The sequence below is a fragment of the Dunckerocampus dactyliophorus genome, chromosome 1 (genome assembly GCF_027744805.1).
Source record: "Dunckerocampus dactyliophorus isolate RoL2022-P2 chromosome 1, RoL_Ddac_1.1, whole genome shotgun sequence".
Classification (NCBI taxonomy): domain Eukaryota; kingdom Metazoa; phylum Chordata; class Actinopteri; order Syngnathiformes; family Syngnathidae; genus Dunckerocampus; species Dunckerocampus dactyliophorus.
In genome coordinates, this window is record NC_072819.1 from 19194328 (window position 1) to 19220600 (window position 26273).

The following is a 26273-nucleotide window of genomic DNA, read 5'->3' on the forward strand; positions in this document are numbered from 1 at the left end:
GTTCTTTTAGTCATAAATTAGCCGCATCACTTTGTAAGCCGCAGGGTTGAAAGCGTGAGAAAAAAGTAGTTGCTTATACATCGGAAATTGTGGTAGTTTTTATGGCTCAATTTTATCAGTGGTTAACTGTTTTTTAGGCTTGTATGGCTGTTCAGAATGTTAACATTACTTAAAACCTTGCTGTGCAGATTTTTTTTTTATCCCCTTTATTTTGTAGGGGGGAAAATTCCAAATCTGAAAAAAACGCCAAGCTCCGCCAGCAGCCCGAGGTGACTGGAAAACTTGATGCTACCCTTGTATTCTACGGTAAATATATATAAAGGCTTATTTATTCAAATAGCTTGATAAAGTACTATCACTGGTATAACTGATCATATACAGTATTATGGATGTTATTTGAATTTAGCATCTGTCCTTATAGTTACCATTAACCTTTGCAAATAATTGCATTTTGCTTGGAACCATTTCACAAAGTGCAACTAATGATCCCAGATCATTTCAACGCTTTTGGATTTCCCAACAAACCTGCTGCATAAAAAAGCAGCGGGGCTCTGCTTCATTCATAGTGCTGCCTGATTAGACCGTGATAAGAAGCCTGTGTGAGTGAGCATCACACAAATACATGCTGATTATAGCAGTGGTTGATGACTGTGTGATAGGAAGCCATGCAAATTGCTGAAAAACATGAGATGTAAGTCCTCCATTTATACTGTGAGCCTGAATTGCTTTCACATCGTACAAAAAGGTAGTAAAAAATGGACACTTAGAGGGGTTGCTTAGCTCCGTGAATTGATGTTGTGATGTAAGTCCAATGGGGCATCATTCTTTGAATGTCATCTTCCTCATAAGGAGATCCTAGAATAGATGTCAGTTTTACAAGCTGTGTAACAGATTAGAATGCGAATGTGGAGAATGTGAGCTCCATAACAGAGAACGTGTTATTAGAAATTTTAAAACAAAATTCAAAACATGACTAACCGTATTCTGTAGTCAGTTTTGATGAAATGCTGCACTCTAGTGGTCAAAATACAACATTGCAACGCTCATGTATCTATTTAAAAAACAAAACTATATTCAATATTTTATGGCTGTAACAGGGTAGTTTTATTTATTACTTCAGTTAACTGATATACTACTACAGTACTACTACTACAGTACCATGCAAAAGTCCTCAACTCAAAGGAAGAACCCATTCAAACTTGATGAGGATCTGGATAAAGGTGCAGCTGCTGATTTGTTGATGTTTATCATGTCACATCAAAATGGCCTCAGTATGGACCATACACCACACAGAACACCACAGACCATTCTGATATCCTTCAGCCTTCAGGTTTTCCCATGGGTTACATTGGCCAAAGCAGGGTGCGGAAAATGGATTCTGCATCAGAATAAGATTATAACAACAACTAAGTAAGTCTAAATAGTTGATTTTGAATAATATGGAGGTAGTCCAATCAGCTGCAGTCAATCGTGATCATCATATAAGAAGTTAATAGGGCCTTGACAAGTTAAGACATTCTGGAACCTTCAGCATCACTTATTAAAATATTTTGGTCAATATATATTTTTGAGCCTGTACAATATGTATAATTTGACTGTGTAAATTAGATAAAATCCCAAATAAATTCAAATTTGTGCATTCAAAAATTCAAAAATTGTTTTTTTAAATAATTTAAGATGTGCATTGTACAATATTATCATTCCATCCTGAGAAAACAAATTCAATAAGGCCCAAAAATGAATATAACATTCATGTCCATGATTAGTGTTTGCAAACATTTTGTCGCAAGTGATTATCAATAATAATCCACTCCTGATTTTCAGATGTCATTAAAAGGTGAGTAGTTTTACTCTATTTTCAATTATTGTACGGTGGTTAACTACTCTTTATACATGTATGACCATCGGGAAAGTAAAAATTTTGGACATATAATACATTTTCGGCATTTGTGTGGGTTTACTCCATGTATGCCAAATTTCAGGCGATACAGTAGATCCCCCACTATTCAAGGGAGTTACCTTCCAAGACTCCAGACGAACAGATGAAACACCCATACAAACCCCTAAATAGTGAGTGTGAATGATTCTGTGTCTATATGTCCCCTCTCGCCCGAAGTCAGCTGGGATAGGCTCCAGCATACCTGCGACCCTAATGAGGATAAGTGGCATAGAAAATGAATGGATGGAGTTATTATTAAACACATTTCATATTCAGTTGTACAAATGAAGACATAACTACAAGCATACGTTATACAGCATTGTACTTACAAAACATGCAGTTTTGCAACATCACGTCAAGTGATTTTCCAGCATATTCCTGTTGGTAAATGTTGACTGAATTGACTTGTGGAGCAGCGCACTGGATTCATAGCTGCAGCACCCTTATCCCCATGCAGATAGCGCCATCAAACCATTATTTTTAAGTTAGAATTAAACAATATTTATTTACAATTTAAAGCAGAGGAGAGAAATCTTCAGTGGAGTGAATGACAAACCACAAATAGGTTGGGATCCACTGTAGTCCAATGAAAAGCGATAAGAGACATACTTGTAAGATAATTGACTCAAACTAGTCCATAGGTGTGACTGTTAGTGTGAATGGTTGTTGTCTGTGACTGGCAACCAGTCTACAATGCACCCAGCCTCTCGCAGGGAGTCGGCTGGGATAGGCTGCAGTAGGTTTTATGATGGTGACAGGATGTTCCACTGTATTGTAAAGCAATCCTTTATCATTGTGAAAATAGTGACATACTGCCATCTAGAGCACACCAGTGATTCTCATTGAGTCCCATTCTAGTTTAGGGGCACTGAGCACCTTATACACGTTTTGTATGCTATGCTAATAAATTCCAAACAGATTTCAAATGTGCATTGCTAAATATAATGGGTGGAAGCAATGAGGCAAACATCTCTCACTGCGTATGAGGCTTCCATCATCCTGTTCTCTGATCAGCTGCCACCACCTTACACTTTTAGCTCACTTTGTCTCTGTCTCACACACATACACACAGACAGTCACACTCAAAAAGCACAGCTCTTCCCCCATCATCACCCTCTCTGAACAACACCTCTCAGTCCTCAAGAGGCATTCCCCAGCAGTCTATTTTCTGTTCCCCTGACAGTGTCCTCACTTCAGCGGCGACATTGCACCTTTTCGCTCTGTCAGTTTTTAGTACGCGCATTAACAACGCTACGCTTGTGCACATTAATCGTCTTGCACATGGACGCACGTGAAAATGCTCGTATACTCGTGAGTATATGCGCATGTAGAGCCTATCGCTGCTAAATAACAGGAGGCCTGAGTGTTGCGTTGGAGGAGGTCAGATACTATAAATAAGCGTTCACACTTGTGGTTCCGTTTGGGTCACAAATTTGAAAAAAGACTTGTGTTTGTTTAGTGTTCACACTGGTGTTTTTGGGACCAGCTTATTTACATATTACGTGATGTAACTGACCTTAGACGTCAGAAAACACAGTGGACCAACACCAGCAGATAACATGGCACCCCAAACCATCACATCATTTTGGAAATCAAGGTCCCAGATTCTGGAGGAAGAGAAGAGAGGCACAGAATCGTTGCTTGAGGTCCAATGTAAAGTTTCCACAGTCAGTGATGGTTTCGGGAGTCAATTCTCAATGAAGAGTGATGGTGGGTCCCGCAGCCAAACCAGTTGAGAATTTGGTTTGGTTTAATTTATTTTGAACATGCATATGTCTGAAAAGGAGTAGGAAGAAGCAGAGCTTATTTAATCCTACCCCCTCTTCGTAGTACATCAATTGCTAATACATACATGTGTATACATCCAAACGTGCGTATACATATACAGTATATACACATACATCTGCACCTACACAAGTACACATATATATACGTATACAGTACACACATATATAAAGAGTTCCTTTTATTAACTATGTCAGGGTTATTGCTATGGAATGTAGTCCTTCTCGTTGCATTGGTCTGTCTTGTTGGGTGTTTCCTCCATTATGCTTATTGTCATAGTATTATGATCTTTAATATGCATCCAGATCGCTGATATCTTGGACAACAAGTACTCTGGCAACTCCTGGACCTCCTTTTAATTTGATGTAGATTTTCCCGTTAGTGCTCCAAGTGTTTTGTATCTTTCCCTGCTTCCTCAGGTCTCGTGCTTTCTTGGCGATGTCGGCATTGCGTTTTGTGAGATGCTCATTCATGTAGACGTTTGTGCCTCTTAGCTTCTTTCCCTGTTTCAGCAGTGCAGTTTTGAATTCCCTGTTGGTGAACTTAATGATGACAGGTGTGGTGTTGTTCCTACCATATACTGGGACGCAAGTGTCAATACTGTTGACATCCACATCCATCTCCTTCGAGTGCAGGAAGTTAGCAATCTGTTGCTTGATTGAGGGAACATCTCTTGACTTGGGTGTGATTTGGAGCCCTGTGAGGATCACATCATTCATTCGTGCAATCTGATCCATGTTGTCAATGTAGTTTTTAATTTGCTCCTTGATATTCTCCTCCTTTGTAGTCGTATCATCAGACCTGCGTCCGCATGTTTTGGACACACGGGTAAAGAGAGGGGCTGAGCTGTCAACTGATCACCACCTGGTGATTAGTTGGATTAGATGGCGGGGGAGGATGCCGGACAGACCCGGGAGACCCAAACGTGTAGTGAGGGTGTGCTGGGAACGTTTGGCAGAGTCTCTTGTTCGTCGAGTCTTCAGCTCTCACCTCCGGCAGAGCTTCTCCTGCATCCCGAGGGAGGACGAGGATATCGAGTCCGAATGGGCTCTATTCCGTGCCTCCATTGCTGAGGCGGCCAATCGGAGCTGCGGCCGCAAGGTGGTCGGTGCCAGTCGTGGCGGCAAGCCCCGAACCCGATGGTAGACACCAGAGGTCAGGGCTGCCGTCAAGCTGAAGAAGGAGTCCTATCGAGCATGGATGGCTTGTGGGACTCCTGAAGCAGCTGACGGGTACCGGCAGGCCAAGCGGCACGCGGCTTCGGCGGTGGTCGAGGCAAAAACTCGGGTGTGGGAGGAGTTCGGTGAGGCCATGGAACACGACTTTCGGTCGGCCTCGAAGAGGTTCTGGCAAACCGTCCGGCGCCTCAGAAAGGGGAAGCAGTGCCCAGTCCACACTGTTTACAGTGGGGACGGGGGCCTGCTGACCTCGACTGAGGATATAGTTGGGCGGTGGAAGGAATACTTTGAGGCCCTTCTAAATCCCACTGACATACCTTCCACAGAGGAAGCAGAAACTGAGGATACGAACGTGGACCGTTCCATCACCGTGGCTGAGGTATCTGGGGTAGTCAAAATGCTCCCCAGTGGCAAAGCTCCGGGGGTGGACGAGTTTCGCCCTGAATTCCTCAAGGCTCTGGATGTTGCGGGACTGTCTTGGCTGACACGTCTCTTCAAAATTGCGTGGAAGTCAGGAACAGTACCTCTGGATTGGCAGACTGGGGTGGTGGTCCCCCTTTTCAAGAAGGGTGACCGGAGGGTGTGTTCCAACTATAGGGGGATCACACTCCTCAGCCTCCCTGGGAAAGTCTATTCCGGGGTGCTGGAGAGAAGGGTACGACCGTTAATCGAACCTCGACTACAGGAGGTGCAATGTGGTTTTCGTCCTGGTCGCGGAACACTGGACCAGCTCTACGCCCTTGCAAGGGTACTGGAGGGTACTTGGGAGTTTGCCCAACCAGTCTACATGTGCTTTGTGGACCTGGAAAAGGCATTCGACCGTGTCCCTCGCGGTGTCCTGTGGGGGGTGCTTCGTGAGTATGGGATTGGTGGGGCGCTACTACGTGCCATTCAGTCCTTGTACAACCGTAGCAGGAGCCTGGTTTGCATTGCCAGTAGTAAGTCAAGCCTGTTTTCGGTGAACGTTGGCCTCCGCCAAGGCTGCCCTTTGTCACCGATTCTGTTTATAATTTTCATGGACAGAATTTCTAGGCGCAGCCAAGGTGTCGAGGGAGTCCAGTTCGGGGGCACTAGGATCTCATCTCTGCTCTTTGCAGACGATGTGGTCCTGATGGCCTCATCGGGCTGTGAACTGCAGCGTTTACTGGGACGGTTTGCATCTGAGTGTGAAGCTTCTGGGATGAGACTCAGCACCTCCAAATCCGAGGCCATGGTTCTCAGTCGGAAAAGGGTGGATTGCTCCCTCCGGGTTGGGAATGAGGTCCTGCCCCAGGTGGAGGAGTTCAAGTATCTCGGGGTATTGTTCACGAGTGAGGGAAGGTTGGAGCGTGAGATCGATAGGCAGATCGGCGCAGCGTCTGCAGTAATGCGGTCGCTGTACCGGACCGTCGTGGTGAAGAGAGAGCTGAGCCGGAAGGCATAGCTCTCAATTTACCATTCGATCAATGTTCCCACCCTCACCTATGGTCATGAGCTTTGGGTCATGACCGAAAGAACGAGATCGCGGATACAAGCGGCTGAAATGAGTTTTCTTCGTAGGGTAGCGTGACTCACCCTAAGAGACAGGGTGAGGAGCTCGGTTATCCGGGAGGAGCTCAGAGTAGAGCCGCTGCTCCTTCACATCGAGAGGAGCCAGCTGAGGTGGCTCGGGCATCTAGCCTCCCGGACGCCTCCCTGGTGAGGTGTTTCGGGCATGCCCAGCTGGGAGAAGGCCCCGGGGAAGACCTAGGACATGCTGGAGGGATTATGTCTCACAGCTGGCCTGGGAACGCCTCGGTGTCCTCCCGGTGGAGCTGGAGCAGGTGGTCGGGGACCGGGAAGTCTGGGCTTCCCTACTGAGACTGCTGCCCCCGCGACCCGGACCCGGATAAGCGGAGGAAAATGGAATGGAATGGAATGGAATATTCTCCTTTGCTTCTTTCTCTTCCTCAAGGGTGGTGCGAAAGGCAGCATTATCTTTTACAGTACTTTCAAAGAGCATCGTTGTCACACACAGAGCAGAGCAGAGCAGACAAACGACATTGTCTCTTAAATATTTGTCATTTCTGCATACTTTTTCCTGTGATTTTAAGACTGGTCCATGAAATTGGTTCATGTAGTGTTCACAAATGAGTTTAAGTGAAATGAACCACACCAGAATTCACTCACAAGCGGACTGAGATCCATCTCTCATGCAGTCTTGGTCTGCTTGTTTGGTTCGGATTATCGTGTTCACACTTGACCAGTGGAACCGTAGTAGTAGAGCAAACACAACAGAGTTTGTTTTTCAAACAAGACAAATGTGAACGCACCATTAAAACTTCCTTAGATACCAAATTTTGGCACCATGTGCAGCATTACATGTCATTGTCTATTACCTCTCTGTGGTACACAACTGCCAGTCTTGGCCTAGTATTGCCTGGCTGGGCTGGCTGGAGGGCAGATGGGCCTCTCCCCAGAGGATAACACTGCTTTTAAAAAGGACAAAGAATGAAGGCGTCAATAGTTAACACCAACATCTGGCTTCCAAGAAAACAACAAGACTGTTGAACACACACGCACAGAGAGAAAGAGAGAGAGAGAGAGAGAGAGAGAGAGGAAGTAAATATTCCAGAATGTACTGTGTGGATGCTCTTTGTTTAATTATGTAGTCACATTGCTGTGCATGTTAAAAAGGCCTCTGTATTAATTAATAAATCAATCAGGGGTTGGAAAACAGACTGGAATCTTAATTTTTCATCTATCAAAAGCTTTTGGACAATTGTATGCTTCCAACTTTGCTTTTTTCTCTTCCCAGTGCACAAAGCAAGGTCCCTGAAGAAAAGCTTGGATGAGTTTGGAGTGGAAACATTTGCCCAGAACGCTGATCTCAACCCCATCACACACCTTTGAGGTGAACTAGAACGGAGGCTGTAGAGCAGGGCCTTTCTTTGGTCCGACAACAGTGATATCTGACCTTTTTGGACCATTTTCTTCACTTTTAGTCAAAATGTGGCTCAATACTTTAGTCAGTATAGTGACAAAATCAAATAAGGTTGTAAATTGTCTTTGTTCAAACATATTTCAAAATAATGTGTACTTTTTCTGCAAGAAGGTCGAGAGAAACAATAGTGAAGTGATATGGGATATGGGAGCTCAAAGCAGTTACAATACCGCTGACACCCACTAGAGGGTGTATTTGCATTATTTCTCAGGGTTGCTATGATATGCTTTGATTTATTTGTTTCCTTCGCAAGTCTGTCAAATCTCAAGTCATGTCAGCATTGACACACCATTTCTGTCAAGAAGAAGGGACAAAACAGCTATTTTTTTTACTTTTCAGCTAAATCTAGTATCTGATCTAGTATTTAACTTCTGACCCTGTAAGGCAGCTGTGTCCAAAGTGCAGTCTGAGGCTGTTTTTTTTATTGGTCCGTTGCATTCTAAAAATGTAATTTAACAAGAAAATAAAAAAAAAACAGTAAGCAGCAGTATCAGTTATTAAGGTAAACAAGTTTTTAATTTTATGAAAATAACTCCGTACTACTATGAGAAAAAAATTATGTCATTTTTAGTAACATAAAGTTTAAATATTAAAGAAAAAAAGTCATATTTTTTTAAAGTGGTAATGTTATAAGAAACAAACAAAACAAATAAAGTTGTAATTTTGGGGGAAATTACTGGTAGGTTGCAGAGAAAGTTACAATTTTACAAGAATAAAGTTAAAACATTACGTGAATAAAGTCCTAATTATGAGAAGAAAATTTACAAGAAAAAAGTTGAAATAGATGGGGGAAAAGATAACAGCAGAAATCGAAAAAACAGCTATAAATTTACAAGACGAAAGTTGAAATATGAAGAAAAACAAGAAAAAAAGGCGCAATTTTATGACAATAAACTCAATAATATTATGATATATTAATAATATAATATTATAATATTAATATTATGAGAAAAAAATGTATCCTTTTAGTACCATAGCATTGCAATATTAAAGAAAAGATACGTTTTTTTTAAGTCATAATATTATGACAAACTAAACAAAATAAAGTTGTATTTTTCGGAAAATTTGATTGGGGAAAAATCTATAATAAGAGAATAAAGTCCAAATATTATGGGAATAAAGTCATAATATTAATAAATGAAAATTTACAAGATTTTTAAGAAGAAAGTTGAAATATTTGGAAAATTAAGAAAAAACATTACAAAAATGGGGAAAAAAAAGAGCAAAGACCAAAGTTGATACTAATAATATATTTTTTCACCTATATCACAAAGCTGAGATGCAGTTTTTTCTTGAAATATATACAACTTCTTAGAATATCTACATGTGTTGTTTTACAAAAAGTGGCCCTCGCTGGAAAAAGTTTTGACACCCCTGCTTTAAGGCTACCATAGTTGGGACAAGGACATCACATGATACCGCCTCTGACCCGCTCACTACTGGAAGAAATCAGAGCCGGGCCGGGGGTGAGGCAAATGACAGGGCCCTTTAAAGCCAAATAATAACGCTCACGATAACATTATTTTACAACATGCACATGCCCGCAATAGCGGGGCTTACAAAATGACTGTCATGTTGAAGTCCATCAAACGGACATGAAGTACAAAAAACCAAGAGAAAAACAAAAAGGAGGCTTGGCTCCCATAAGGCCTACCCAGAGGGCCCGGGCCGGGGGTGTGCAGCCCTCCCAGCCCCCCTGAAGCCTTGCCGGTGGACCCGCCCCTAGCTGGATGAGCCGCCCATGTGTACACCAGTGGTGTGTCTGGGCCAGCAAAAACTTCTCTACTGTCAAAAACACTGACCTACATTTACAACTTCACTTCTTTGAAATTGTAAATTCATTCCCAATAATTTATTATCTTCATTTAGTAGCCTGTTTCTTGGCTGCACTGCTTCCAGTAGTGTGTGCACAGTATGTGTATGTTAGATTTCTTTGTCCAAACAGGTTTTCAACTTCTGTGTGTTGCCATATCAATGTAATCTGCCCATGGCCCTCAAAATCAGGAGTGCCGGTCCATGTCACATACACACTACAGTATTAGCAATGGGGCTGTTTTATTAACCAATCATATTTTTAGATAAATATCGATTCAGAACTGCGCCATATGATGTTGTAGTGTAGAGGGTTGGCTTTGTGTTAACCCTTTATCAGCAAGCCGTTACTTTTACGCTTGTTACATTTGCCTGAGTGCTAAATTTCAGATCACATGGAGAAGTTACATAATGCTCTAAGTTACAAGTTACTAGCAGAAATGATGATTCAAGGGTTGATTCAAAGGGTTAACTGGGTGTCTTGCTTTATGAATAATGGTATCAATTATGGTATTTATGTATTTGGTATTTATGAGTGTGTGATGAGCGTGTGGTTTCCAACATGACAGGCTGTGTGTGTGGGCATGGGTTGAGGAGGACAGCTGCTTGTTGAGAGGACAGCTAGATTTTGCTGCTGTTGTTTTGGCATGGTTGCGGCTGACTATAACCAGTTTGCTTCAATAAAGAAATTGTTGAGCCCCCTCGTCTGAGCAGATTGCCAATACGCAAAATGCTTCTCTGTAATGAGAGACAACTCTGATCAAGGTGACAAATGATATGAGTGCTGCCTTTGACACAGCTGACCATGTGATCTTATTACAGAGGTAAGAAAACTGGGTGGGAATCTCTGGTACTGTTCTAAACTGGTTCAAGTCCTATCGGGAGGACAGGGAGTACTCTGTTGGAATTGGTAACTGTGTCTCAGACCAAATGGCTATGACCAAATGGCTATGACCTGTGGGGTTCCCCAGGGGTCAATCATGGGAGCCCTATTGTTCAATCTGTACATGCTTCCTTTAGGCCAGCTAATACGCAGCTGCAAGGTGTCCTACGACAACTACGCAGACGACACTCAGATCTACGTGTCACTGACGGCCGGTGAACATGGTCCTGCAGATTTACTTTGTCACTGCATCAAACAGATCAGCGTGTGGATGCAAAACAACTTTCTCCAGCTAAACTCAGACAAAACTGAAATCATTGTCTTTGGCCCACAGAAACAGAGAGAAAGTGTTATTAGCAACCTTAAGACTCTTTCTCTAAAACCTAATCATCAGGTCAGAAATCTAGGGGTAATAATGGTCTTGCATCTGATCTTTAACAGCCACATTAAATCAAAAACATCATCAGCTTTATACCATCTAAAAACATTGCCAAAATCAAGGGAATAGTGTCTAAACCAGATTTAGAGAGACTAATTCATGCCTTTGTCTCCGGCAGGCTGGACTACTGTAACGTTCTTCTCACCGGGATCATTAAACCAGCAATAAAACAGCTGCAGTGCATCCAGAATGCTGCTTCTCGAGTCCTGACTAGAACCAGGAAATATTACCATATTACCATATTATCCAGTACTCAGGTCTTTGCACTGGCTTCCTGTTGCTCAGCTCTGGTGTTTTTTCATGGTCCTGTGCCAAAGTACATCTCTGACATTTTAGAGCCACATGAACCATCTCAGGCTCTGAAAAGCTCAGGGACGGCTCTCCTGCGGGTGCCCAGAGTCAGGACTAAGCACGGTGAGGCTGCATTTCAGTTTTATGCTGCCAAAATCTGGAACCGTCTTCCAGAAGACGTGCGACAATCCTCAACTTTGGCAATAGTCAAATCCAGGCTGAAAACACTTCTATTCAACTGTGCATATGACAACTGACAGTATTGTATCTGCACTCTTCATTTCTTTTTTTTGATTGTTTTGTGGAATGATTTATGGAATTTAATGTAATGATTTTAGAATGATTTTATGGTTTTATGGAATGATTTTATGAAGTGATTTTACCCTTCTTTTCTGTAAAGCACTTTGAATTACCTTGTGTATGAATTGTGCTTATAAATAAACTTGCCTCGCCTTGCCTAATGCCACCCCATGTTATACTGTGTCTTTGTATGTTATTGATGGTTTGTGATAGTGGTGGCATTAAGAGGTGGATTCAGTCGGTTAAGTCCCCACTGAAGACCCAGGTACCAAATGCACCGCCCGTCCATGGTACGCCCACCAAACAAAAAAGAAATAAAAAACAAACAAGCTACATGCCACATCCACCAGTTAGTAAGTTACAAACACGAGAGCTGTACGTTTCTATGTAATACTGGATTCAGTCGGTTAAGTCCCCACTGAAGACCCAGGTACCAAATGCACCGCCCGTCCATGGTACGCCCACCAAACAAAAAAGAAATAAAAAACAAACAAGCTACATGCCACATCCACCAGTTAGTAAGTTACAAACATGAGAGCTGTACGTTTCTATGTAATATCTGTTACGCTGAACAACTGCAAAATTACAGTGTAAAGTGGAACCTCGGTTTTTGTCATTAATCCATTCCAAAAGCTTAGACAAAAAACAGATCAATTTTTCCCATAGGAAATATTGTAATTCCAATTAATCTGTTCTGGACACCCAAAAATATTAACACAAACAGGAAAGCAATGTTGGAAGGATGGAAGAGCCACGTGGATGCTGTTTCACCCTAGTTACAAACTTAACTTCAAAGAGTGCACGTTGTATACTCACTTGAACATTATTGTAAGCTTCCGCAGCAGGTACAATAATCCTTACACACTTTCTGTCATGTGTCTCCCTTAAACAATTCCCTCTGCAACCTGTGTTAAGTAAGTAACATTTACATTACAGTAACACTTTAAATGACCGCTGACGTTGTGCAAGCACAGCATAAACTAAGGATGGGAGCCACAGATTCAAAATGCGCTTTTATTTTCTCACAGTTTTGTCTCAGCGTCACATATAGCAACCCGTCAAGAGCCTAAACAAGCAACAACACACGTTAGGCCTTCACAATAAAAAATGTTGCATGCTACAGCCAGTCTGACCGAGCTAACAAAATAAGGGTGTCAGAAAATAGCGTACATTACAATTCTATTGTAACAGATGCTATTTAATTTAAAAAAAAAACACAAATTCCTCTAATCAGTGTGCTTGAATGCTCAATGCTGTGCTCATCAGGGCCTGGTGCACTGTTCTTGAAAGGAGGAAGAAAGGCGACAGATGCAGAGATGTACATTGTTCTGTGTGCATTCTATGAACAAATAAACCACACACACACACACGCACAATTAAGATGATTAAAGGATTCCCTGGCCGGAATCTATCAATAGTGTTCCAACTGTGTGGATGCTTTGTTTTGGGAAATCAATTCCGTGGACTAGTTTGTTAGGTGCACTGTTTAGCCGTATGATAACCGAGACTGGATACGAAAACCAATAAATTTTTATCAATGATTTCCGTTAAAAAAAACTTGGTTCTATTGTACAGTATGTGTAAAAAGTGGATCAAGTGCATAATAGCACCACTTGGAGCTACAAACTGTCAGAGACAGACAAACACAGCTCATTAACATTAAAAATACAGACACGCAAAATGGTGTGTTCCCAGTATCCATCCATCTATCTTCTATGCCGCTTATCCTCACTAGGGTTGTGGGTATGCTGGAGCCTGGACTGGTCGCCAGCCAATCACAGGTGTTCCCAGTATGGCTTACTAAAAGTACCTATAAACTGTGTCATCAAAGCTACATTTTGGCCAGCACACCATTGAGGGACAAGGGAAAACCCCATTAGCAGTGTTTGAAGTTATATTATTGTGGCTTGCGTGCTAACTCCAAAGCAATCTCAATTCACAGAAGATTGTGTTGTTATTTCTTCAGATAGCATTTTTAGCATAGCATGTCCACCGTATTTTTTATTTTTTTTTTTACCATTTAACTTGGCATAAAGGAGGTTATCCAAACTGTGTTTTAGCACACGAGAAAAAACGAAATATTTGAGTTGTACAGTATTGAATGCTGAGATTAAATAATGCAGTTTGGTAAACAGGACTTTTAGAACCATCAGCTGTCTCTGAGAGGGGAAAAATGTCGCCACCTGATAGTTAATAGTCCAACCCTCCGACAAACCTCCGATTTGGATTCAAAATTAAACCAGCGGTGGCGCGCTTTGACGCAAACCTCCGCGCCAACCCACCCACTCCCAGCCGTGGCTGCGCACATGAACGCGCCCCCTCGCTGTCATCAGTACAAACATCAGCATCTTCCCGGGGTGCGCGCAGAGGAGCGGGAGGAGGAGGACGGGGGAGAGAGAAAGATAGATAGAGAGGAGGACAAAAAAGACAACAGAGGTGTGAGGGGGGTTAGACATTGTGTGGATAAAGGCTCTTTGACGACGAGGAGCATGGTGATGGTAGCGGTGAGGCGGTGGAAAATTGTGGATGTGCAAGAAAGGACTGCTCTCATTTGACGCGGATTGCATCTGTTCTCGGTTTCCTGCCTCCCACTTCTTCTTTTGCATCGCTTCTTTTGCACATCCTGCGTGGACATCTCGGCGAGACAGACGGGGGGAAACCCCTCGGATGCAAGGGAAGGTAAAAAAAAAAAAGACCTCCCATCCATCTCTCCATCCATCCATAAGGACATCATGACAACACTTCTGCCAGCTTTAAATGAAAGCATCTACTGTGAAATAAAGAAAATCTTTTTTCTTTTTTAAATAATTCATGGTGTAGCCCCAAGGAAAAGGAGCAATGTTGAATCACTTGTCGTGGTGAATTATTCATTAGTACTATAGGTAGGCTATGATTTCTTCAATGTAGCGTTCATTTCTTCCTAATGCAAGGCCTCTCGTGCTGAACAAGAGCGTGGATTTCATGTCCTTTTCTTGGGAGAGTGTGCAGATGCAGAGGACGGGGGTGTAATAAAAACAGAAGAGATTTTATTCTTCTTTATTTAAAGCAAGAGGAACAAACATGTTGCCTTCCCAAGAAGCCTCCAAGATCTACCACGGCAACTACAACTACAACTACAACCCGCGGGCCGTCGGGGTGCTGTGGGCCATCTTCACCATCTGCTTCGCCATCGTCAACGTGGTGGTCTTCATCCAGCCCTACTGGATCGGCGACAGCGTCAACACGCAGCAGGCCGGCTACTTCGGCCTCTTCCACTACTGCGTGGGCACCGGGCCGTCGTCCAGCCGGGAGCTCACCTGCGTGGGCAGCTTCTCTGACTTCAGCTCCATACCGTCCGGAGCATTCAAGGCGGCCTCGGTTTTTGTGCTGCTCTCCATGGTGCTCATCATCGGCTGCATCGCCTGCATGGCGCTCTTCTTCTTCTGCAACACCTCCACCGTGTACAAGACCTGCGCCTGGATGCAGTTGCTGTGCGGTAGGCATGCACACACACACACACGCACACGCACACACACGCGCACTCACTCACTCATTATATTGGGGAACACCTACTGTTTGTGCTGCTGTTTGAATTGTTTTGAGCATCCATGCGACTGAAACAGGCTTCGGTTGGCACCCTCGTGGTTAGTGGGGGTGTTATCTATTTAAACAATTTGTAAATAAAACTTCAACCTCATTTTTTAGGTTCAGGGGTCATGCAAGTAACTCTAGAAGAGAGGTGTGCTGTAGTTTAAAGGAGATTTTATTGTTGGGAATCCCTATGCTGACAAGAGGGTGGGGTGTGCATCATATTCCACAAACATGGCATACATGATAATATCAGTTATAATATCGACTGGTACAATTAAATTGTCACTTTTTACTAATTGAGGTGTATTCACTTGCGTTGCCAGCTATTTACACAATGTCTGTGTATTGAGTCATTTTCAGTGAGCAGTAAATCTATACTGCTATACGTATTTGTCAGGGAAGGTGAAGTGTTCCTAAATGACAGAAAAGGGTTTTCAAGCTTTGGCTTCTCTTTGGCACAATCAGATTGCAAATACATGTACCGTTACATCTCTAACGCTAGTCTAGGTGTTTCCATGACCGCATCAACAGGACTGAATCATGATAGGAGCATGCCAGTAAACACGCTTTACAAACAAGACAGATATGAAAACACTATATTTCAAAGTCAGTAGGGAGTTACGGCACATTATTTTTATTACAATAACCGAACAAATCAAATTGAATTCTGGTAGAAACAAGATATAGTGTGTGTCTGTGTGTGTGTGTGTGTGTGTGGCTAAATCAGTATTCTACAGTCAAAGGAGCTCCTTGTTGCAGTTAATTAGGGCTGCTGTTTGGATTCTCCATCCCTACATCCACAGAACGGAGACAGTGTGGGAATACATTGGTGAGATTATGCACGCTACCAAAAAAAAAGTAAGAGAGGGAGCTCCCTTGTAGCCACTGATATTCTAGAGTGTAAAGAATGCAGCACCATTACTGTGTTATGCTGATGAAATGCAAATTTCAATCATCCATCCAACCTCAGCTCATACATGCAGCGTGATGTGAAACAGAGTTATGAACCCGCCCTTCACGCTGTATTGCTATTTTGAGGGATGAATTCCAGGTCGATGGGATTACTGTTCGGAGGGCAGGTGACATTTTCTCTCCTTGTTTGGTGTGCTTGGATTACAGTTTACAAGAGAGCTGAGTCTGCATTAAGTGTTAACGCCTGCACGGACAGGGGGGAATAGCTGTGAAACAGGAGGGAAGGCGATGCGTGACATTTACAAATGGCTGTAAGGCAATTCTATTATCATAATGTTAGATGGTGTTTAGATTTATGGAGGTGCCTCCTGGAGATTGTTTCATATTTGCATGCATGTGTCTTTGTGTGTATTTTATGGAGGATGCGACCAAAGAGCAGCAGGCTAGTTTGTATAATATAACAGAACATGAAATTATTCCTAGATCTAGCTCTATGATGTCATCATCTGCGCTCAAATTTGAAAATAAATGGCGACTATTTCAGTGGAAATGATTATTTGAAGAAATATGATGAAAATGTTGTGGAAATAATTGTTTCCCTTCATTATGTGTTATCACATAACCTCAGCAGGAAAAGCTTGTAAATGAAAAACATACAATACAGTGGTGTGAAAAAGTGCCTGCCCCTTCCTGATTTCTTATTTTTTTGCATGTTTGTAACACTTAAATGTTTCAGATCATCAAACAAATTTAAATATTAGTCAGTGACAACACAACTGAACACAAAGCGTCAATTTTAAATGAAACTTTTTATTATTAAGCGGGAAAAAAATACATACCTACATTGCCCGGTGTGAAAAAAAAAGATTGTCACCTCTGTTAAAACATAACTGAGATTAATTGAGATCTGTCAGTCTGGATAAGGTAATAAAGTGATTTTTAAAGCTTTGGGACTCCAGCGAACCACAGTGAGAGCCGTTATCCAGAAATGGCGAAAGCATGGAATAGTGGTAAACCTTCCCAGGAGCGGCCAGCCAACCAAAATTACCCCAAGAGCACAGCGACGGATCATCCAAGAGGTCACAAAAGACCCCACAACAACATCCAAAGAACTGCAGTCCTCAGTTGCCTCAGTTAAGGTCAGTGTTCATGACTCCAACATAAGAAAGACACTGGGCAAAAACAGACTGCATGGCAGAGTTTCAAGACAAAAAACACTGCTGAACATTAAGAACATTAAGGCTCGTCTCAATTTTACCGGAAAACATCTTGATGATCCCCAAGAACTTTGGGGAAATACTGCGTGGTCTGACGAGACAAAAGCTGAACTTGTTGAACAAAAGTTAGAAGGTGTGTGTCCCATTACATCTGGCGTAAAAGTGATGTCGCATTTCAGAAAAAGAACATCATACCAACAGTAAAAATATGGTGGTGGTAGTGTGATGGTCTGGGGCTGTTTTGATGCTTCAGGACCTGAAAGACTTGCTGTGATAAATGGAACTATGAATTCTGCTGTCTACCAACAAACTTGGGTTCTGCAGCAGGACAATGATCCAAAAGACATCAGCAAGTCCACCTTTGAATGGCTGAAGAAAAGAAAATGAAGACTTTGGAGTGGCCTGGTCAAAGTCCTGACCTGAATCCTATTGAGATGCTGTGGCCTTAAATTTTGCTCATCATTCACAATCCTGGCCGCACAGTGGTCTTGTGGTTAGCATGTTGGCCACACAGTCACAGTCTGGAGATCGGGAAGATCTGGGTTCAAATCTCCGTTGGGCATTTCTGTGTGGAGTTTGCATGTTCTCCCCGTGTGTGGGGGGGTTTTCTCCGGGTACTCCGGTTTCCCAAAAACATGCATGTTAGGTTAATTGGTGACTCTAAATTGTCCATAGGTATGAATGTGAGTGTGAATGGTTGTTTCTCTATATGTGCCCTGCGATTGGCTGGCGACTAGTCCAGGGTGTACCCCGCCTGTCGCCCGAAGTCAGCTGGAATAGGCTCCAGCATACCACTGCGATCCTAATGAGGAGAAGCGGTATAGAAAATGGAAGGATGGTTTCAAAATCCTTATGTGAGACATGAACACGCATGTCTTTCTCTTTTCTGTGTGTTCGAAAGATATAAAAACAGATAAAAAGAGACACCTCATTACTGCATGTAATGGGATCCACCTATGCTACCTACAAAGACCGCTATTAAAACACCTCCAAAAACCTCCAACTAGGTTTTATGGTTTTACATACATGCTGTGACCATGTAGTAACAGGTACATTCATGATAACATGTAATACAGCATTTTGCATATTTTGGCCATTTTGAACATTACCATAACTTCCTTCCTCGGCACATTGATTTCAAATAGCAATATAGAAACGAACGCCTACACCTAGCATTATCTTTTCCAAACTCAGAAATAAACACACAGCAGCAGTGGTGTCAGCGGAATACAGTAAGTGGTTCCCATACGTGCAGTAATGAGCGGTCTGTTTTCATCTGTTTGTATACGTGTAGAATGCAAGGAAAAGAGAAAGACATATGTATTCACATAAGGATTGTGGACAAAGAGCAACATTTTTTTTTTAAAGTGCAGTTTTCCTTTAAAAAGACGGTTCATGTTCAAAAAATGTGGCTGAATTACAACAATTCTGCAAAGATGAGTGGGCCAAAATGACATGTATGAGTGGGCCCCTGGGGAGAGGGAAATCTGGGCTTCCCTGCTTAGACTGCTGCCGCCGCAAACCAACCTGGGATAAGCGGTAGAAGATGGATGGATGGAATAATAAAATGTTTCATTTAAAAACTGCATTTTGTGTTCAGTTGTGTTGTCATTGATTAACAAATATTTAAATTTGTTTGATGATCTGAAACATTTAAGTGTGACAAACATGCAAAACATTAAAAATAAAAATCAAGAAGGAGGCAAACACTTTTTCACACTACTGTATATCATAGATAATACTGTTTAAATGGCATGTGTATGAGTTCTACATTGAAGACTGATTTTGTGGAGCCATAATTATTTTATTTTACTTTTGTACTCTGGATATTCTCACAGTGGAGAGTAAATAAGCTGTTTCCCAACTGGATACTATGAAAAATCATTCAGCGCATCAGTCAAGCACATATAGTGAGAAATTACACTTAAAGTTCGGGGACTACAGTAAATTATTGGATAGAAAAATGAGTGTCACAATGTCTCTGTCACTATTGCCAAATATGGCAGACATTCAGTGCTGAAAAAGTGCTGTATTTTGCCACCACAATGTAATTCTAATTTCCCAACTTCTCAAGAGAACAGGTTTCAATCTTGTGTATGCATTTTACTTGCATAGCCGCCTTCTTCTTTATGAGCTGATCAATGTGATAAATAGGCCAGGCAGAATGGCGTGGGAGTCCGTTTCCTGTGCAGAATCAACCAGCATACTGAAAGAGAAAGAGAGAGAGCGAACAAGAGAAGATCAGCACATTTCCCCTCTTGTATTGTTGTTTTTCCTCTTTCTGATCTGCCCACTCATGTCCTGTGATTGTTTGTTTGAAATGTTTGCTGCTCTCAGGTTGGCATGAATCAAAACAACATAGGAGGCTTTTACTCCCTTAAGGCCTTCAATTACTAGACCAGATTGGGGCTCTTCCTGGATACATCAATTACAGAAAAAACATGAGTACAACTGTGCACACTTAAACCTCGGAAGTGCATTGATTGCACTGAGGAATATGATGATGATGCATCCATTATCAGCAATATTGCTTTGCTGCATATGTATAATCAATGCAAATGTGATGACTCAGGCTGTATTCACACTTATGGGTCGCTATTCTGGTACAGACCAAGAAAAAAAAGGTTCTTCACGCACAGTTTGGTGAGGTTTGCTTAGCCGTCACACTGGTATTTATGTCATGGGACCAATGGCTGTGTAGTAAAGAAAGTAAGGACTTAATTACGTGACATAACTCAAATATTCCAGACTAAAATGTCATCTGCTGGGTTGAATATGTAGGTCATTGTTACATTCTGCTATATGGACCAACGTCACAAAAAGCTTCTAAAAAATACTTTTCTAGAGCGTCTCTCTCTCACACACACACCCGGAGCAAGAAAAAGCACTTCCAATACATTTTCTCTTACATATTTGCCATTTCTCTTTGTTTATTGCAGTCATTTTGGACCAAGGGTGCATCCACCCTTGTCGTTTTGTGTGTTAGTACCGTCCGTTTGGTTGCGATCATCCAAACCCACGTGTGCACCGAACAAGTGGACCAAGGCCGCTTGAGAGATTGGTCTTGGCATGTGATCTCTGGTAGGGTTTGGTTCACTTGAGCTCAAATATGAATGCTACTCGGACCAAAGACATCGTGCGGCACTTACCTGCCGTTTGTGAGATTGATATAAATTTTGCACCCTGCAAAACATGCCACAAAAAATATTTCGCCGGGGTAGCACGTTAAAAAGCTTTACTTTAAAGTGTTAATCTTATTATTTTCTCAGTGAAAAAATACACTGAAAGGGATATTTGCTACACTACCGGTCAATTTCTCTACAGGAAAAACCTACATTTTCAGTGTTAAGATGGTCTGTCTCGCTTCCCTTCCCTTTTTTCTTGCCACTTTTGTGGAAACAGATGACTTTCTCCAGTACAAGGCTGTTCAATTGATGTGCACGAGGGTACAGTACCACAGTGTCTTCCGAACACTGTTTTTATGCAGACATAGAATGTAGTAAGTACTCCAGAACTTGGAACACTTGTAGGAAATAGTTGCACCAACTGCCAAGGCTTGATCAGCCTCCATTTCAGCAGAACAGCTTTAAATTGTTGACACATTTTGTGGTCCCTGAAATACACATTATTTTGCAGTTTTGGGTAACCTTACCTTTTTTTTTGCCACTTAAACTTGTAAAATTTCAAGCTATTCATTGGACTTGAACAACTTGAATTTCAATAAATAACTGGAAAAATTGGGGCGTTCTAAAACTTTTGGTCGGTAGTGTATGTTAGATGCATGCTCAAATCTTGTCTTTTGTACAGGTTTCTTCACTAAAGACAGTCTTTTCCCGTATTCTGTAGCAGAATGCGGAAGTGACTTCAGCTCCAGGACGCCGCCGCTATTGCGTCTGCGTTGTGGTGGCTCGTTCTTTGTTGAATTTCTGTTGTTATGCATATTTTTTTATATAATATCCTGAGCATTATGAGGCAGGCTTCTGCTCAAACACGCGAGCAAAAGGAGTAAGCTTGTTCACCTTTCCAAAAGACCCAATACGCCGCGATAAATGGACCAGGCAACACAACCACAGATGCAGTCGGCAATACAGTCAAAAGTCAAAAACCCAGAAGACGCCAACCATGGAAAAGTGTGCGAAAGGGTGACGTAAGTAAGTAAATCCACATTTTTGTGCTAGAAATATTCTACCATTCTTAGAAGAGTATGTGTTTTCATGTCAAATTTCACTGCTAGCATACAAGCTAAACAGTCATTGTTTTCCTCAGTCACTGCTCACGAGTCGTGTAACTTATGGTCTACATACATCTCTGTGCAATCACAGACAGTAAAACAACATTCCTGTTTATTATTATTAATGCCTTTTTGTGTGTTATATCAGATGTTCAATGAACTGCTTTGCCAACAAGTGGATACAGCTCCGGCTTTGCAAACTGACAGTGCTTCAACACTTATTGTGTAGGTGTTGAAAAACAAATGTATACATGTTTGTAACAATGCACAATATGTTAATGACTACTCATCACGACACAATGTCAGTGGATGTCGTTTACTCAAAACAGCTTGAAGATGTATACAGAGATGCTGCAACCTAGGTAACACGGATGGCAAACAGGTGTACAGTGTACATTTTCCCAAATACAGGAAAGATGACTACATTGTCAGGAAAGTTTTGGTAAGTAAGAAAGTTGGTATGTATACCTAAGCATTCATTGGTAGAACCATGTTAACGTGTTTTTCATGCGATGTATTGCAGACTATGTGAAGGAACTTATGGTGTTAAAGACGTTTGTTGCAGCAAGGACTAAGATGGAGACGACTTCAAGGACCTGTTGTGTGTTCAACATGCGCACTTTCCACTGAATGCTGCATGCTGTCCAAAAAGATGCTGTAAATCTTTTCATGAATGGAAAATAAAAACTAGTATAAACACAAATAATATATGTTGTCTTTAGTAAGAGCCACAAAAATATCTGTGACAAATAGCAAATATTTTGCTCAAACAATGGGATCATTGGTAAATCCCACATGATCGACTGGAAAAAAAATTCCTCCTGATTGCAGCTACAGCACATGAGGGGAGTGGCACGCGGACGTGTCAGCCAAGGTACTGCTAACACCAGCGGATAAACTGTCTGTAGGCAGGGTACCTCTTCCAGCTGAAATGAAATGTTAATGACATGTTATTTTATTGTACATTATATGCCTTGAAGTAAAATGCGATTGAGACTAACGTCTTTTGCAGATTTAAATTGACAAAATTAATAAAAAGAAAATTTACCTATTTCAGGTACTCTCAGGGCATTCAATCGATCACTACTGGAGTGTTAAGGATGCCATCGATTGAATGCCCTGAGAATACAATGACTTGGATGAATGAGAATACTCACAGGTATACTGTATTTCAGGTACTGTTATGAATATACACTAAGTCCCCAACTAACGAACACAATTGGTTCCAGATGACCGTTCTTAAGTCGAATCGTTCTTAAGTCCGGGAAAAGGTAATATTACCAATGGTATAGGTACTACATGTACGTGTATATATATACACTATATGTGTATGTATATAAATATGAGTTTGGATGCAGTAGTAATATTAAACGAGGGTAATTAATGAAAAAAACAATAATAAAAGTGATATAATAATACGTAATGATAAATGTTATTTACCTTTGAAGAGGAGTGGTCGAGCATATGTCGTTGTGGAGGAGTTGGAGGAGGAGATATTGAAAAAAAGGACAAGTCGTTTTCGTCGTTAGACTCTTCTAAAAGAGGTAGTGTTTTATGGGTGGTGTAGAATTAAGCAGGCTTATTAACTCTTCATAAACTTTAATCACACGCTCTGTCCGGGTTGTATAATTTAGCTTTCCATTTAGCTTTACACCGTATCTCCCCAGCGTATAACTCTTCCTCTGTTGGTCTCATTAGCTCTAAGGCGGCAGTGTCACAGTGCCCTCTACTGGTCAAGCATGTACAGTAGCAGTATAAATACTGATTGAGCGACTGACTACAAGGTAAAATAAAATAAAATACAGTAGACGCCCCTACAACGTGAATAATTCGTTCCGAGAACCTTTATGTTATAGAGTTTTTATGTTATACGAAGCGTAAAATACATGTAAATAGCCTAATCCGTTCCAAGATCTTCCCAAACTCACCCCTTTGGCACTTCAAACTATTCAAAGTCCACCAAATATGGTGGGAAAATATAAGAAATCGTTAGCATAAACATAGTAGAGTAACATCACAATATAAAATAAGGTAATAAATATCATTACTGTAAATGAATAAAACTGAAAAACAAAAAACATGACAAACGCACACGCACTACACGATAATGCTGTGTGCAAAATTTTTATTTGTAACTTAATTGCTTAAGTTATTTTCAGGGGGACTACGAAGAAGAAGGAGTTAGAAGGGACAAGCCTGTCTCTCACACAAACTCACGTACGTGTTGTATAACTCAGCCAATGAGATGAGAGCGTAGGTGGTGCCCCGATAATCAGCCAATGAGATGAGAGCAGAGGCGGTGCCCCGAAAATCAGCCAATGACCAAGTGTTAGTCTGAACTTGCACCGACTTGAGGCATTAATAAAGTTGATTAAAAAAAAAAAAGACCTGCACTGACTTGACGCTTTATGTTATATGGAATTTCTTCTGTAATACGATGCAAAAACTTTACATAAATTCTTTATGTTCAGTGGAATTCATGTAAAAGGAGGTTTATGTTATGCGAGGTACTACTGTATAGACAAGTCGGCTTGTGTTCGTATCCGCGAGTGTTCGCTAGTCGGGTGTTCGTAAGTTGGGGACCTAGTGTACTGTGTTTACATATATATGAGATAACACTTACCCATTGCCTACATCACATCGGTAGTGTTGACAGTAAGCATTGTATGCTGTTGCCAAGACGTTGGTGTTGAGACACGGGTTCAAATCCAGAGTGTTCAGTTATGCAGCTGATGTTGGGTTGCTCCTGTCTTCACCATCACTTTGGGCTGTCCTTTGCAACACACACTCTCTTCCACAGAGCTCATTGGCTAACATCGCCCACATAAATAAATATCAAGATCAAAGTTCAACATTATTACTTTGATACAAATTTACACTTAACAAAAAATGTAACAGTAAATAATAGCTTTCAGAATATTAATATTATTGTTATTATTGTTGGACAATTTCAAAACATGTATGAGCTGATGTAGTATAAAGTAATTATTTTATACTAGAGATGTCCGATATTGGCTTTTTTGCCGATAACCAATATGCCGATATTGTCATTTTCCGATACCGATATCAGCCGATAACGATATGTGTAACATGACGTATCTCCTGTCATGGAATTAACACATATCTGTTGTGAAGATAACAGATAATAATAGATAGTAATAATAGATAATAATAATAGATATAGCATCAGCAACTAGCTCCCCAACGTGGCTGTAAACAACAATGTACAACATTGTAAAACATCTGAGAAATACTTGCCATTAGGCTTAGGCTGTGACATTTGTTTTAAAAGTCAACAGAGTAGCCATTTACATTTTTTGGATCATCAAAAAGCCCACAGAAGAAAATCAAGTGTCATCATTTTCATGTAGGCCTAGCACTCTTTGTCATTGGGGTGGCCCTGGTGAGACCATTATTCACATAGGGGTGGCAATAAGTTGATACCTGAAATGTCTAGATGGCTAGTGGGGTGGCTACGGCCACCGCGTAGCTCCGCCACTGTGCAGCAGCGCGCTGTATATGTTTTGTTTGTAAGTATTTTTTTTAATAATTACCTTTTTTTTGGGCCCCCTGGCACTCAGGGGACCTTGCAATTGTCCTAACCTTTCCCCCTTACACGGCACCGCAGGCCAATAGCACTCATCATAAATAAATTTTAAAATGTACACTTAATCTATATGATCGGCATCGGCCGATTTCACTCATGAATAATCGATATCAGAATTGGGAGCATAAAACCCTGATTGGAGTATTGCTAGTTTGTTGTCATTCCAGTCGAAAGGTGAGTTGTCTAAATAGGCACTGGCGTATGGCCTAATGCCATTCACCACCTTGAAGATGATCATTTAATCCTCCACAGTGGCCTGCTGGCTGTATCACAGCACGTCCCCTGGCACAGCCCACTGACCGACGAGTACATTGATGGCCAATTTGAACTGACGGTGACCTCAATTTGGGCCAAATAGACCAAATGCATCAGTTCGGGAGCAGTTATGGCGTGATAGTGTCCTGCCTGCAACTCCACTCGGGAGGTCGAGCTATTCACCCAATGAAAATGTCATTATCAACCAACCTTCACGCCAGCTAGCACAACACTAAAGCTTTGAATGCCCACGTGTTGCTGATCATGTCAGATTTGGAGATGAGCCGTTCTTTAAAAGGGGAATAATTACTAGGAGTGAGCTAAGGGGAGTTCAGGTTAAGGTTAAGCTGAAAATGATGATGAAAAATGGAAGCGAGGCCAAAATCACTGGGTCGCAGGCATCTTGGCCCTCACAGTGACAGTGTGTCTTGGCATCTCTCATCTGAAAGTAGGCCAACGCTGGCTCCTTCTCAATGCTGAACTGACCAAATTCTAACAAGGTTAATGCACTGGGAGATGAAGTGTCCTGCTCACCAGTCAAACTGGAAAAGGATGTGGGACAACGGCAAGAATCTTGTAAGACTAAATCTAATACATGATCCATGAAGGGACACGCGCTCATGGGAATCTCTATGAAAAGTTGGCATTACATTAACCTGGACAATTGACAGGAACTGTCATACAAGTGTAAAAAGAAGTTAAACACATATTAGTATTAGGCGTAATGCACAAGCGCCTCTTGTTCCTCATTTGATCAGCGTCACACAAATGTAAAAGTTAACCACCATTATGAGTAAGACATGAAAATAATAAAAAGACTCAGTTTTTAATGACAAATCGTAATTTGCGGTTTCATCAGTAACATTGCAGGCATCTCTCTCACTTCTAACTT

The 26273-nt window shown here is 41.6% G+C and overlaps 1 protein-coding gene across 1 annotated transcript in view; it reads left to right on the plus strand.

Annotated features, from left to right (window-relative positions):
* Positions 1–13927: 13927 nt before the first annotated feature.
* LOC129181005 (LHFPL tetraspan subfamily member 4 protein-like) overlaps positions 13928–26273 on the plus strand; it is a 53260-nt gene continuing 40914 nt past the window's right edge. Inside the window, exon 1 of the mRNA XM_054775581.1 lies at positions 13928–15064. Coding sequence (XP_054631556.1) covers positions 14650–15064 — 415 coding nt within the window. The 5' untranslated portion in view covers positions 13928–14649. The remainder of the gene's footprint in view (positions 15065–26273) is intronic.